At 39.8% G+C, this 13,815-nt stretch overlaps 1 protein-coding gene across 8 annotated transcripts; it reads left to right on the top strand.

The window, feature by feature from the left end:
- Window positions 1-6,738: 6,738 nt before the first annotated feature.
- On the top strand, window positions 6,739-13,268 carry LOC147003976 (uncharacterized). Of its 8 annotated transcripts, none has more exons than XM_085840600.1 (5): window positions 6,988-7,906; window positions 8,780-8,843; window positions 9,799-9,883; window positions 10,750-10,889; window positions 12,034-13,268. In XM_085840600.1, exons 1-5 carry the CDS (start codon window positions 7,880-7,882, stop codon window positions 12,210-12,212), a joined length of 495 nt encoding a protein of 164 aa, XP_085696726.1. In that variant the 5' UTR covers window positions 6,988-7,879; the 3' UTR covers window positions 12,213-13,268. The 8 variants fall into 8 exon arrangements, 3 of the variants coding, with proteins under 3 accessions (XP_085696726.1, XP_085696725.1, XP_085696727.1); XM_085840599.1 differs by having other exon boundaries at window positions 9,796-9,883; XM_085840601.1 differs by having other exon boundaries at window positions 9,796-9,883; window positions 11,320-13,262.
- Window positions 13,269-13,815: the final 547 nt, after the last annotated feature.

The raw sequence follows: 13,815 nt of genomic DNA, 5'->3' as shown, positions 1-13,815 counted from the left end.
CTTCTGTAGTCCACACTCTCCCCTGTGCAGGCTACTTTTGGTGGAGTCCCGGAACCAAGATGGCTCCCGCAGATGCCTGTAAACCTTCTTCATAGAATTTGGCTTTCTTCATTCCTGTTAGGGCAAGACTCCAGGATGCTGGGTACTTTTGAGATGTCTAAGGCTAATGCTACCTTAAAGAGCACCTAAGTCCCCTACTGGGTGTGACTAATTCTGCCCCTGTACCCACAAAATCCTCTTGACCAAATCAATGTGCACAAAGAAATATTTCTCTGATCTAAACCAATAGATCTGTGTTGAGTGGGTAAGAAGTGAACACTCTGTCAAAGAACTTTCTTCCTCTGGGTGAAACGGCCCTGAAGCCAACACAAAGAGAAGCTTGAGTCAGTGCTCACACATGGGCAGAGCATTCTCACACAAACAATATCCAGGGGCTTACTCATTCAGAGCTGCCTTCATCTGGGTGCGACTCATACTCTTTCTACTCAAGACCATCCATGCTTCAGGTTATCTGAGATATGGTGTCACATGGTATCAGATGATTGGTAACATTTTCCAGAGAGCTGGCATAATTGGGTTACCATTTGCCATGGCTTCCTTTGCGGTCTCAAACTTGGTGCTTGTGTCAAAAGGCAATTGTTTTTAGGAAAAGAGAGTCAACTGAAGAAACACAGGGCAAAACCCTGTCATCTTCCCTATTCTATGGTTAAAGTCACTCTCAGCTTCCTCCAAATTGTGGCCAGCTTCTCTGGCACTGTGTCTGCCTCTCTAATTCTACCCTGCCTCACCTTCTAGTCTCATTGTCCCAGTGCTGCCTGAAAGGGAATATTTTGACACTTCCATGTTGGTTTTAGTTTTTCTCTCAGAGTAAAATGAGAACTTGAGACCCCTCACAACTGTGTTCCATCTTAGTCCCTATATGGTTGTGAGAAAGCAGCCCTGTGTGGAGTGCCCAGGCACAGCCTCAATATCAGCCTTAGCTGTAAACAATTCCGCACCATCAGTGGTGTCTTCTGGTCACCCTAGCACATGCATCTCTACCCTATTAGGAGCAAGAGTGCTGACTCGAACACTGATTGAATGCACTGAACGAAGCCACAGATAAAGTAAATGATTCTCTTTAGTTCTGAGTAGGTTTTCTTAGTTTTGCTTCTGCTGCTGTGATAAAGACTGTGGCCAAATACTTTTTCTGGCCTCAGTGGGTGAGGATGCACCTAGTCCTGCAGTGACTTAATATGCCAGGGTGGTTTGATACTCAGAGGAGAAAGGGAGGGGAAGATGGGGGGGGTCCCTGTGAGGGGAGAACAGGAATGGGGGGGTATGTGAGTGGGATGTAAAGTGAATAAATAAATAAATAAATAAGAAAAAAATATATTGTTTAGTGATAACAAAAAAATATTTCAGCTAACATTTTAGGCTCTCTCAATGCGGGAAGTCAGGGTGGGAACTTAAGGTGGGAAGCTGGAAGCAGAAGCAGAGGCCATAAGGAACACAGTTTACTCTTGCCTTGCTCATCTGGCTTGTTCATCCTGATTACTTATGCAACATAGGGCTACCTACCCATGGGTAGCTCTGCCACACTGGCTTGCACCCTGCAACATCAGACAAGAAAATGTCCCACAGAATGGCCTATAGGCCAATCTGATGGTGAGATTTTCTCTGAGGTTTCTTATTCCTAGATGATCTTAGCTCATCTAAGGCTGATAAAATGCTAGCCAGCACAGTGGTGATTTGGTCAAGCTAACATGACAAAGAGAGATGCTGAACATTCTAGGGACTGGTAAGAAATATTAGGGATATAAATCCCCAACCCTTCTGCTTTAAATCTTAATTATAGATCTTAGAGGTTTATTTGATTTTTGTATTCTAAGAGGGTTAGGTGCCTGAATAATTAAATATATACATGATTATTCTTAGGTTCCCCACTGTCTAGATGTCTCATTTGTTTTATTATGTAGAAGAAAATGTGAGTGGCTGTTTATAGCATGAATATTAATCACTCTGCTTGGTGAATTGGTTGAATAAACACTGACATTGCCTCCTTAATATTCAATATGGCAATTTTTTCACAGTTTTAAGGCATAGACAAGTGTGGCTGGATAAGATGTCCTGCCACTAAGCTCCCACAATATAAAAATTGGTAGGTCTATAAATCAAATTGCTGTCCAAAAGTGACTTTCTGCTTCAAAGAAGCAAATCATTTTAGTTAATCCACAGATTAAATCTTAACTGTTATTAAATATGAGTTCCTTATCTTTGATTTAAGTAAGAAATTAAAGATTCCTTGCATTGTGTTTTGTGCATTGTATATTGTGATATCAGTTTCTGGTCTGATTTATTTTATACAGTGGTGGTTCAAGGCAGAGGGCATATATGCAGGTGTTTTGCTTAAGTGGCTTGCTGCAGGTGTAACCCCCCACCCCCATGAAAGCAAACTCACTAAGGGAGCTTACTATCTCTTCTTGATTTGGGCCCAAACTCATTGCTCATGAATGAATTCTTTTTATGTTATCCTAACTATCAGTTGAACTGTTCGATTGATGTGTATTCCTTGCGTGCAGTGTTGAGCTGCATAGAAAATTTCATTCATACATACATACAATGTATACTTTGACTTTATTCATCCCCTCCGGTCCTCACCTTACTTCGCTTCCTCATCCCACTCTGGTCAATGTCTTCTCTTTTTACCAGGCTTCTAATGTCATATCATCTCTCTATCTCTCTGAACACACCCACACCCACATGCACACCCACACACGTATACAAATACATACATAATACACACACACACCACATGTATACATCTCTACACAAATACACATATACATACATTCATAATGTGATATTTATTTTCTGCTTCTGACTTATCTCATTTAATATGGAGATCTCCAGTAGCATCCAATTTTCACCAAACAATGGAATTTCATTCTTATTTAGGCTGAATAAAACTTCATTTTGACACTGGAAAGATGGTTCTGCAGTTAAGAGAATGTGCTTCTCTTGCAAAAGACCTATGTGCACTTTCTAGCACCCATGTCCGGCAGCCTACAGCCATGTGTAAGTCAAGCTCCAGAAAATCCAACACTCTCTTCCTGCCTCAGTAGGCACTTATACTCATAGTTCCAATACTCCACTTCCTCAACAGGAAACTAATTTAAAGTAAAGGAAATCTTTAGAACTCCACTGTGTGTGTTCTGAATTCTCTTAGTCCTTCACCTGTTGATGGATACCTAGGCTTACCTAATATCTTGCCTATTGTAATAAGGATGGATAAGCAGGTATCTCTGTGTATGTTGCTTTAGAGTTATGTAAATATATATGCAGAAGTGGATTATATAATAGTTCCCGTAGTGGTTAGACTTATCTATATTGCCACCATAAGTGTCTTAAATATTCCTTTTCTCTCACATCTTTCTCAGCATTTGTTGTTTCTTCTTTTCTCAGTGTCTGCCATTCTGCCAGGTTTCCTTTTGGAAATTTTTTTTGGCCAGGTGTGCTATGACAAGTAGCAGTCCCCCCAGGACCCAGGTGATAAGCTGATTATCTCTGACTTCCACTGGGATTGCCTGGTTCCAATTGTCCCTCATGTCAGAGGTACTATGAAGATACCAGGAAAAGAGTTTTCTATACGTCATGCTAGAATTTTATATACAATATTTCCCAGCAGGTACAGGAAAGGCAAATGAGACATCTAACTTAGGGTCAGTTTGCAGGGTGGGCCATTATCAAAGTTTGTGAACAGAGTATTAATATTGTTATTAGATATTTCAATAAAACATTACTTACCTTTTCATTATTTTTTGAATTTTAATTTAAAATTATTCTTATTCTTTGAAAACTTTTTCATGTAGTCAGTATATCTTCACCATATCCATTCCCCTTACTCCTTCTTTCGTACTCCATCTAGCTTTATCAACCATCTCCCTCTAAATTCATTCATTCATTCATTCATTTCTCTCTCTCTCAATAAATTAAGTTTGATACTGCTGACTATATACTACACATAGGTGTAGGGTCATGGGCTAGGGCATGAGCAACCTACCAATGCTGCCCTTCCCCAGAGTGACTCACCTCCTTCAGCAGCCACCGAGTGCCAATGGCTCTTTACCTAGGGGTGTAACCTCTGAATCCTATTCCCCACTCCATGGGAATATTTTTTAACTGGCTTAATCTTGTGCAGGCTTCAAGTAGGTGTGCTGCTGGGCTCTCATGAGTATAAATACCACATAATATCTAGAGGAAAGCAGTTCACATTTTCCCTCCTTGTCCTCTGAACATTAGTCAACTTGACTACTGATATCTTCATGTATCCTTAAACTTTTGCTTTTCTAATTTTATTCCTAAAATATTCTTTTCAATTGATACTTTTGTTGAATGATTTATGGAGTGAACTGTGAGTATATATATATATATATATATATTCATATTTGAAAAGTCAAACTTAGCAAATCCATTATGTCATGTGCTTACTACTTTTCCCATGTGAACTTTTAAATCTATAATCTTCACAATTTTGCAATAGATTTATCTATCACATGTTCAATAAATGTAAAAAATCATATTCCCGCTGTCCAACTGAAACTATCCGGATACACTTATCTCCTTTCTTCCACAGCCTTGGCTAAGTCGTTCTGCTCTCTACTTTTGTGAGTTTGGCATTTGGAGTTTCACATGCAGCTCAGATCATGCCATCCTGCTCTTCCAGTGTCTGGCCTTATTAACTTTAGCATGAAGCCCTCCAGTTCATCCATGTTATCCCACATGGTAGGATTTCCTTCTCTTCTAGGACTTGGTAGTGTTCACTGTGTGGATGTACCATTGTCTTTCTCCATTCATCCATTGGTGGGCTCTTAGACCCAACATGACAGAAACACAAAGGATCACCAGACCACTATGACAATACGAATTTACAAGTCAATCAGTTGGATAATCAGAATGCTTAAATGTTACACAATCCTCCATCCACAAGCACCCCACCCCCAGTACACCTTATGCTGTCTAAATGCTGTAAAAACTCTCCCTGCTTCATTAAATGAGTTTATTTATCTACTGATAAAAAACAAAAACAAAAAACAACTGATTTTATCATGGCAAATTCTATTGAAAAGACAATCTTCAGTGAAAAGATAAGAGTGTTTTTCATCAGGCTAGTAACTAATTGACATCAAAACATTTTTTGAGACAGATTTTCATTACATCACGTAGTCAGGCCTGGAGGTGGAAATCCGCATGTCTAAGCCTCCCAAGTGTAAGGATGTCCTAACATACTTAGGTTAAGGTGATCTTTCCCCTAAGGAGAAAATTAAATATGAAAAGAGATAATAGTCCATGCGAACACCTGTTCCCTGAAGAGAAGAAAACAAGCAGGCAGGAAAGGCAGAGGCAACAGAAACAGGTGCACCCATTACAGGTGTGTCCAGCTTGGAGATGGCAGCACACCTAGAGCTTCTGCTGCTGTGCTGTCCCTAAAGCATTGATGTTCCTTGACTGACACATGGCCACATCTCCATTGTAATCAGGAAAATCATAAGCTGAGAATGCGCATGGCTCACCTAAGCTACTGAACAACACAGTCCAGCAACATTGGGCATCCATTACTTCCCCTTGTTGTCTGTGATGGCCAGGAACTGAGGATGGGTGTGTATACTCAGTATCGGGAGTACAGAAAGAGACAAAGCTACAAAATTTCAAGTAAGATGTCTATTGGATGTGCATCATTTCTGAACCACTGTTAAGTTGAAATAAGTCAACTGAACTACTGTGAGTTATGTGCCATGTGTATGTGTGAACTTCCTGAAGGGAGAACCATGGGCATATCTTTAGATTTTCCTCAAGGTGTAGCTAACTTAATGGGTTGGAACAAAGAAACGTAGTGTTAATGGTGAGCATCTGTCTGCAACAATCCCCAGGTACACAAGAAAGAAGCTACCACAGTATCTCCAAATTACAGTGCTCCCTTCAGGTGGAATTGGTCAGCTTCATTGTTCTGTCCCAAAAACAAAAGGAATTTTCAGGTTTAGCAATAGTCAGTTGGTGTCAAGGCTTCATGGGTAAATGTGCTTGCTCTGTAAGCTTGTTCCCCAAAACCCAGGTAAATGTGGAAGGAGTTAACTGACTCCATAAACTTGCCTTCTGCTCTCCACTTGTATGGCTTAACATGTCTGCCTCTCTCCTATCACACACAGACAACACACACACACACACACACATTTTATTTTTATCTTTATTATTATAATAAAGAATAGTCATTTAAAATACCCTCTTAAAAAAAAAGAATCCTATCTCATTACCCTCAGTTGTTGATCAAGAGAATTTAGGGCAAACTAATTGTACATGGTTTATCAGTATAAATGGACATTATTTCTAAAGACAAAACAGTGGACTTTTTGGGTGAGACAATTCTGATAAGCCCTAGCCCCTTTAATGCACAGCTCAATGTTCAACATTGGACAAAACAGCCAACTCTGACACAGAAATTCAAGTTCAGTCCTCACCTCAAGATTAAATAAAGCCGATTTAAATTCGGAGACTAAGTAGCTGACAAAGACCATTTTCCTAGATGAACATTTTTCACCTGGGCTTTATTTTTCTGGAAGAAATACACTGCATTGGTTATGCATTGATCAAACTTTTATTGTGCCAGCTGTACTTCACAGACCTCAAAAAGTGATTCAAGCACAACAAGAGAACATAAAAGCACAGACATAATGGCTTTAAGTCCCAGAGAGGCAATTACAAGTTTGATTCCAGTGAGGCAGCTGGACTCCATCGGAAAGCTAAACACCTTCTCCATATTAAGCAGTTATGAAGGCGAGGGCTCAGGATGTAAATAATAAATTTGCTCTGCAGTCATATTTGTAAAGCACAGCCCTGTTAATACACGGAAAGAATCAGGCAATAAATTTCACACTAATTCCTGTGCAGAGGAGAATTTTGCAGAGTTCAAATGTGTCAAGACAGGTAAGAAAAAAAAAGCAAGGTATGAAATAACTAATCATTGGGATAAAGCAAATGAAAAGAGATGAGGCTAATGCAGGCAGAATGGGACGGGAACTCTTTCACCACTTGGAGCTATGCTCAGCCTAATGCAGCTTTTTGTATGCATGGTGTTTCTCTGCCTCTCTTGGAAAGAAAAATGAAAGTAAATGGGCCATTGTGTTGCTTCCCAAATTAATTCACAAAAGCCCAGGACAAGACACTTACGGAACTAATCATTGTATATGTTAGCATCCTTCTCTGTTCCTGAATTTGTTGATTTAGGAATTGAGAAGGGTATCATATTTATACTAGATTCTATCCAACGTAAGAGAACATTGGACTTTTCTGAGCTCGCCATTGAGTGTTCTAAATATGTTCATTAATTTATTAACCTGCCAACCACTTAATGCCTGTTACACACTAGCCCCTGGAGTGCAAAGATCACAAGACATCTAAGCCATGGGTTAGTAGGTAACTCAAATCACTGATGCAAATCTGTTCCTGGAAGCCTGGGGCATGGTGTGGGCTATTGAGGAAGGAAAACAGCAAACCAAAGAGGAACCGCTGGCCACCTGCACATCTGTGTTTGCTCTCCATTTGATGCAATGATTCTACCTTTATGTTATCTGAGGTATATAGAAATATTTAAGCTAATCAGAGAAAAATTATGCTACCCTAGTCACTGAAAACTCTTAACAGATTTGTGTAGAGTAGTCCTCAGGATGAAATTGGAGAAAGCAAGTGTCTGAAGAATAAGGTGATGGGTGGAAAATGACAGAGAAGTCACTTCAAGAGGGGATGAGATACTTCATGCTGAGACAGGGCTCTTCTAGAAGTTTTAATCTTAGGAGTTTGTGGACAACAAAGAGCAGAACGTCATGGTGAGTGAGAACATCACTGTATGGAGCTTGAAGTAAGGCTATCACAGGTAAGAGTATTTGATCTGCCCAATAATTTTCCCTTCTTCAACTTGCCAGTTCCTACCTAGAGTCAGCATGTTTTCTACCATGTACAGGCAACCAGATTGTCATTTGCAAATTTTTCTCAACCCAGTTACATATCTACCCTTGTCTAGCTGTTCCTGAACATCAGGTAGAACGGTTATTCTCTAATATCTTAACTCAAATAATTTCATTCATGGCATTAAAACTTATAATGATTTCCACTCCATAAGACAACATCTCATAATGACACCCAATTTTCCAGGGTTGTGTTTTTATAGCTAAGTGTCTTGTAACATGAAATGCTAACAAATTCTTATACAAATATTCATTATAGCTCCACAAAAGTCTATATTCCAGGTATGTATGTGCTAGGAACAGAGATTTTGGGGACTTTTTATTGTTATTTATTTACTTTATAACCTGTTTGCAGCTTCTCCTCCCACCTCTTCTCCTAGTCCTCCTTCTCACCTCCCTTCCCTCATTCATCCCTCTTCCCATTTTCCTCAGAAAAGGGAGACCTCCCATGAATATCAATAAGTCTTGGCATATCAAGTTGTAGTAAGATTAGGCTTCTTCTATTGAGGATAGACAATGTATCCCAGTTAGGGGGAAGGGGTCCAAAGTCAGGCAACATAGTCAAGGACAGCCCCTGCTTCCTCCTTATGAGTCCCACATGGAGACCCACTACACAACTGTTACACGTATGTTCAGAGGGCCTAGGTGTGTCCCACGCATATTCTATGGTTTGCAGTTCAGTTAAGAGCTCCAATGGGCCTAGGTTAGTTGACTCTGTATGTTTTCTTGTGGTGTCCTTGACCTCTCTTGGTCCTTCAATTCATCCTTTCCCTCTTCTACAGGATTCCCCAAGCTCCAGTCAATGTTTGGCTGTGGATCTTTACATGACTTTCCATCAGTTGCTGGGTAAAGCCTTTGTGATGACATTGATGCTAGGCTTCTGTCTGCAAGTATAGCAGAATATCATTAATAGTGCTGGGGTGGATTCCTTCTCATAGCGTGGCTCTCAGGCTAGAACAGTCATTGGTTGTCCCTTCCTTTAAATTTTGCTTTGTATTTTATCCTTGCACATCTTGTAGGCAGGACAAATTGGGAGTCTAAGGTTTTGTGGCTGAGTATGTGTCTCAGTCCCTTCATAGGAGATCTTGCCTGGTTACAGGAGATGGTTGGTTCAGGCTCTGTATTGACTTTAGGAAGTTTTATGATCTGAAAAGTATCACTTCCTTTAAATTCATACTAGGTCTCTGTTGACCTGAAGCTGGTTACCTCTCTTCTCCCCTCTCATGAAGTCAGGCTTTGGGAATCAGAATTTACTATGGGTGCTATGGTGTCTGGGACAGCGTAAGCTATTTCATTGTCTTTTCACATATTTAAAAATAATATACTAGCTTTAATCCTGGGCAGTACATAACAAGCAACCTCCTATCTGGTCCATGTTGCCACTGAAGGCTTTCTCTCTATCCATGAAGAGTTATTTATGGATTAGAAAATATCTAAACATAAATCCTGATATGAGAGAGAGGGAGAGGGAGAGAGAGAGACAGAGACAGAAAGAGAGACAGAGACAGAGATGTTCGATCAGTCATTGCATTTATCTGCGCCTTGATTTTTATGTAGAAAATAGTAATGATTTTCATTCCAATGCACCCTGGATTAAGTGAGATAATTCCTTTGACATCACAGCTTTCTGAGAAACTGACTTAAAAGTCTGGTAGACATTATTATTCTTACACTGACCTGTAGGGCCCAGGTAGAGACTTTTCTGGGCAAGATGCTGGGGAATAAGATTGGTTTGAGGTCATGGTTCAAAGGTATAGGCAATTTTATCTAAAGCACATGTCTATCATTCTGTTTACAGCAGACTGTACGGAGAGGACTTATACAAGAGACTCAAGGGGAACTGAAATATACAAGCCAAAGCCAGAAAATTGGCCACAACAAGAATTGTAAGCTGAAGCTTAAACTCCATGTGTAGTGGCTACTGTTCTCATCCTGGTGTCTTACAGAGACAACGATTTAGGGAGAAATTCTTTGGCTCACAGTTTCAGAGATGTCATTCTGTTATAATGGGGAAACCAGAGCAGAGCAGAGAAGTTCTATCACAATGGCTCAGAAAGTAGAGAAAGAAAGGAATCTAAAGCAAGACAGAGCCCAAAGGACATGGCTATGACTTGCTGTTAGGTCTCACCCCTTACCCTGCATTACCTCAGTGTGAATCCATCAAGAAAGTCACTCATTTATTAGATAAGAGCCCTTATGATCTAATTGCCTGTGGAGACACATTCACAGAGTCACACAAAAGCATGCTTTCCCCATACCCTCCATGTTTCCTACTGGAATAAGCTTGGTAATTCAAATGGACCAACAGCATGTATATGAGTGTGGAATGGAGGCCACTATCCATATGCAGGCATAGTGATGACATGATCAGTGAACACAGTGCTTTGCCCTGGAGACTGGGGAATGGTGTTTCTGGATCTCTGGTTTCTTCCTCTAGTAAACTTCATATGTCTAAATTAGGAGTGAAGAGAGATAGGACAAAGGAACTCACTGAAAGCCAGTGTGGAGAAATCACTTGAATACTTCTCAATGACCACTGATAAATAAATAAAGATTGATCCAGACTTTTCCAAGGCTGGTCTCCTGTGAGAGCCCAGGTGGTATTTTGCATCCACATTTGTCGTGTGACATTCCCTGAGGAGATATAGATACACATCTATTCACTCTATGTAGGCACTAAGAACAGACCAAAGATGTGATTCTGCCAAAGTCCATTTTAGTGAACCATTGAGTTTATCGAGTTTTCTTCCAGGGAGAAAGATGGGAGACTCAAAGGGAGCTACATCACCAGAATGCTCATCCTAGAAAGAGGGAAGACTCAGAAATGGAGCATGCATTACCTGCATACAGCTTGGGCAACTCGACATTCTCCTAGCTCCATCAATTTTAGTGGTAAATAACCTGCAGTGCTTAAGCCTTTTGGTGTTGTAACTTGTGAGTTCTTGAGTTTGGCAAATGCTCACAGGAGTACTTCCTTCCAGGAGGGATTGCTGCACAGCAGCAGTATAGTCTGTAACTCTATAGGCTCTCAAGAAGGCGTATCTAGGACATGTTTGTCTCTCATTTCCTCATATATGGTATCCCCTGGCTAGGACTAAGCACGTATGTATTCAGAATCATTAGTTGGTTTCCATCATTTCCTAGTGTTTAGAGCACAGACCATGCTGTTCATACCATCTCACTATTTTTTCAGTATCATTTCCCCTTCTTCAGACTTGTTCCACAGATAATTTCTTTCCAAACACTGTCTCTTTTTCTTGTGATGTTCTTTTTTTAACCCTATAAAATCACATGTGCTTTATCAACTCCTTTTCTTTTGCAGTGATTCTCAGCATTTCTGGTTAAGATAAGGTCAGCATTAGCCGAGCTGCCCTAACAGATCACCTGTCCACTTCACTGCTGATGAATCCTTGAAAATCATTATTTGTTTCTCAAAACATTTTATAAATGTTTACACTTCATTGGACCAAGTTAAAATGCTGAACATGATTGAAAGTTGCCTTCAGTATGTTTGGTATCAGATGATGTCTTTTGAAGTATCTGTAATAGAAAATGATTTAATAATAACTCAAAAGAGTGGTTCAGAGAACTGAGGTTTCCCCTTATTTCAAATCCAGAATAAGAATAGGTACATATTAAATTAATATAGTGTTTTTTATTAGAGATCAATAGTATAAAACATGAATAAATAGTGAGAGGGGGTGTAACAGGAACAAAGGGAGGAAGGGGAGAAAAAGAAAGGAAATCAGAGAAAAAGAACAAAAGGAGGGAATTCTAGAAAGATCTTTATGCAAAGACGTTCTTGGTCATTCACCACATTTTTCTATTGCTGACTTGCACACTGCAATTGCATATTGAGAATGTATACATGAGTTTTAGCTTTACAATGATGGATTTTAGTTGTTCTTCAATGGAATATGAAATTCCAATAAATCACACAAACATCCTTCAGCTATATGACTATTTCTATAGAAGACCAAATGATAAACAACAGTCTATTTACTATTGTTTCTTTCAACTAAATGGGCTTCCAAAGAAAGAAGAATTGAGAAATTATATGATTGTTGGGAGCTATTAAGACAACTCTTGATCTATAAATTGGGCCTCTCCCCCCGAGAAGAAAAGGGGTCAAAAGCGGGCCACCAACACTCCGATTCTGAGAACAACCACAGAATGTTCCAGCCCTCCAGCCCTAAGTCATCGCAGATGTCCTGACCACACCCTGATACCACCAAGTTCCTGGTTCCCCGTGTAGCTGCCAAAAGAAAGAATTTCTATTGCCCCCCCTCCCATAAGTACTTCTCCTTTTGCTTGTATTGCCCCACCCCTCCCACTGATAAGTATCTGTACTTCCCCTTTTGCTTGTGCATTTAAGCCTTGAGCCTTTCTCAATACATTTGGGGCTTTGATGCAATTTAGAACGGTTCCATGTCGTTATTCGCACAAGGCCCTTGTCTCTCTCTACCCCCCATTTGGTTATTAGGAGAAGGTCCCCTCGAGACTCTCGAATAACTGGACCTGCTGGACGGGTCATATGATTAATGTATTAACAAATATTCTGAGGAAATGCTGGCAAATGTGGTTTTCGTCTCCCATGGGAACACTCAAACAACCCAGGCTGTTGTCAGGGTAATAGCTTACTCTCCACAAACTGATAGCAAGTCCGCATTGCTGAAGACAACTATACAATTTGCTGAACATGAACATGTTGAACATTCATCATTATGTACTAGCATCTTTGCTACATGAAGTTACCCTGCATGCTACTAGAAGAGAAAAGTAAACACAAGGCCCAGCACAAACCCTTTGATCAACAATTGTGTCCTGTCTGCAAGATATGCTAAGGCAATGGTGGCACAAAGCTTGTGAGCATATATCACCAGTATCTGATTTGACTTAAGGCCCACTTAACAAGATGGAACCCATACCCACCCAATACACTACTTGGGTAACTAAGAACCAGGAACTAGATAGACCAGGGACCTAGGGTAAAGTCTTTCTACTGCTTACATTTAGTTTATATGTATTAATATTTTATTAAAAATAATTATATAGGTTTATGAGATATAATGGAAGGTTTTGATATATGTGCAGAACATGGAATGGTTAAGTCAACTGAAGTAATTTAGCACCATCGTTATGCATCATTCTTTTATAAGACATTTGAAACATTCAACAATTTTAAAATAAAAAATATTAACATAGTTATTATTAACTGTGGTAAATAATTCAATATAACTCTAAAGAGTGAGACAGGTTTCACAAATCTATTCCACCTGTTTACTTTAAATTTTATGTTTTTTGAAATGCTACCTTGTATTTGTCTTACTTTTGAAGTATTTAATATCTTTATTGATTGTTTAGGAATTTTACATAATGCACCCCATTATACCCTGTTTCTTGTCCACCTAAGCCTACCTCCATCACTCTTATAACCTCTTCACCAGCACCCCCAAGAAATAAAGATGCCCAGTTTTTATTGCTCACATACTTATTGGAGCATGGTCAAACTCCTAGTTGCCAGCCCCATCAGAAAACTAAGTCTTTCATCACCTATATACCAGAAGCCATCAGTTGCTGAGAGCTACACTTCAGCATCCTTACCACAAATTTTAAGAGTTATGGTCAATGACTTCCTGTCCAGGCTGCTGCTTGGGGTTAGTGGTGGGTGTTATCACAGAAACCTTCTATGACTTTTTTTTTCAACTGTTTGTCTGAAGTCATTAATTAACCACTGTAAAATAGCTTCCTTGTCCTTAATAGTAAGCAGGAGCACAGATTATGGGCTTTCACACATTTCCTGTGACAACATGGACCA

The sequence above is a fragment of the Mus caroli genome, unplaced genomic scaffold (assembly GCF_978045245.1).
Source record: "Mus caroli unplaced genomic scaffold, Mus_caroli_1 scaffold_7, whole genome shotgun sequence".
NCBI classification, from domain to species: Eukaryota; Metazoa; Chordata; class Mammalia; order Rodentia; family Muridae; genus Mus; species Mus caroli.
Note: the sequence above shows the minus strand (reverse complement) of the source record. Positions and strands in the feature narration are given on the sequence as shown.

Excerpts from the sequence above, each read along its gene's own strand:
- LOC147003976 (XM_085840599.1), top strand. The coding sequence starts at position 7,880 with ATGGAGCTTGAAGTAAGGCTATCACAG. Across the intron at positions 9,884-10,749 it reads AATTGGCCACAACAAGAATT|GGAGAAAGATGGGAGACTCA; the intron begins GTAAGCTGAAGC and ends GTTTTCTTCCAG. Across the intron at positions 10,890-12,033 it reads TAGCTCCATCAATTTTAGTG|AAAGAAGAATTGAGAAATTA; the intron begins GTAAATAACCTG and ends GGGCTTCCAAAG.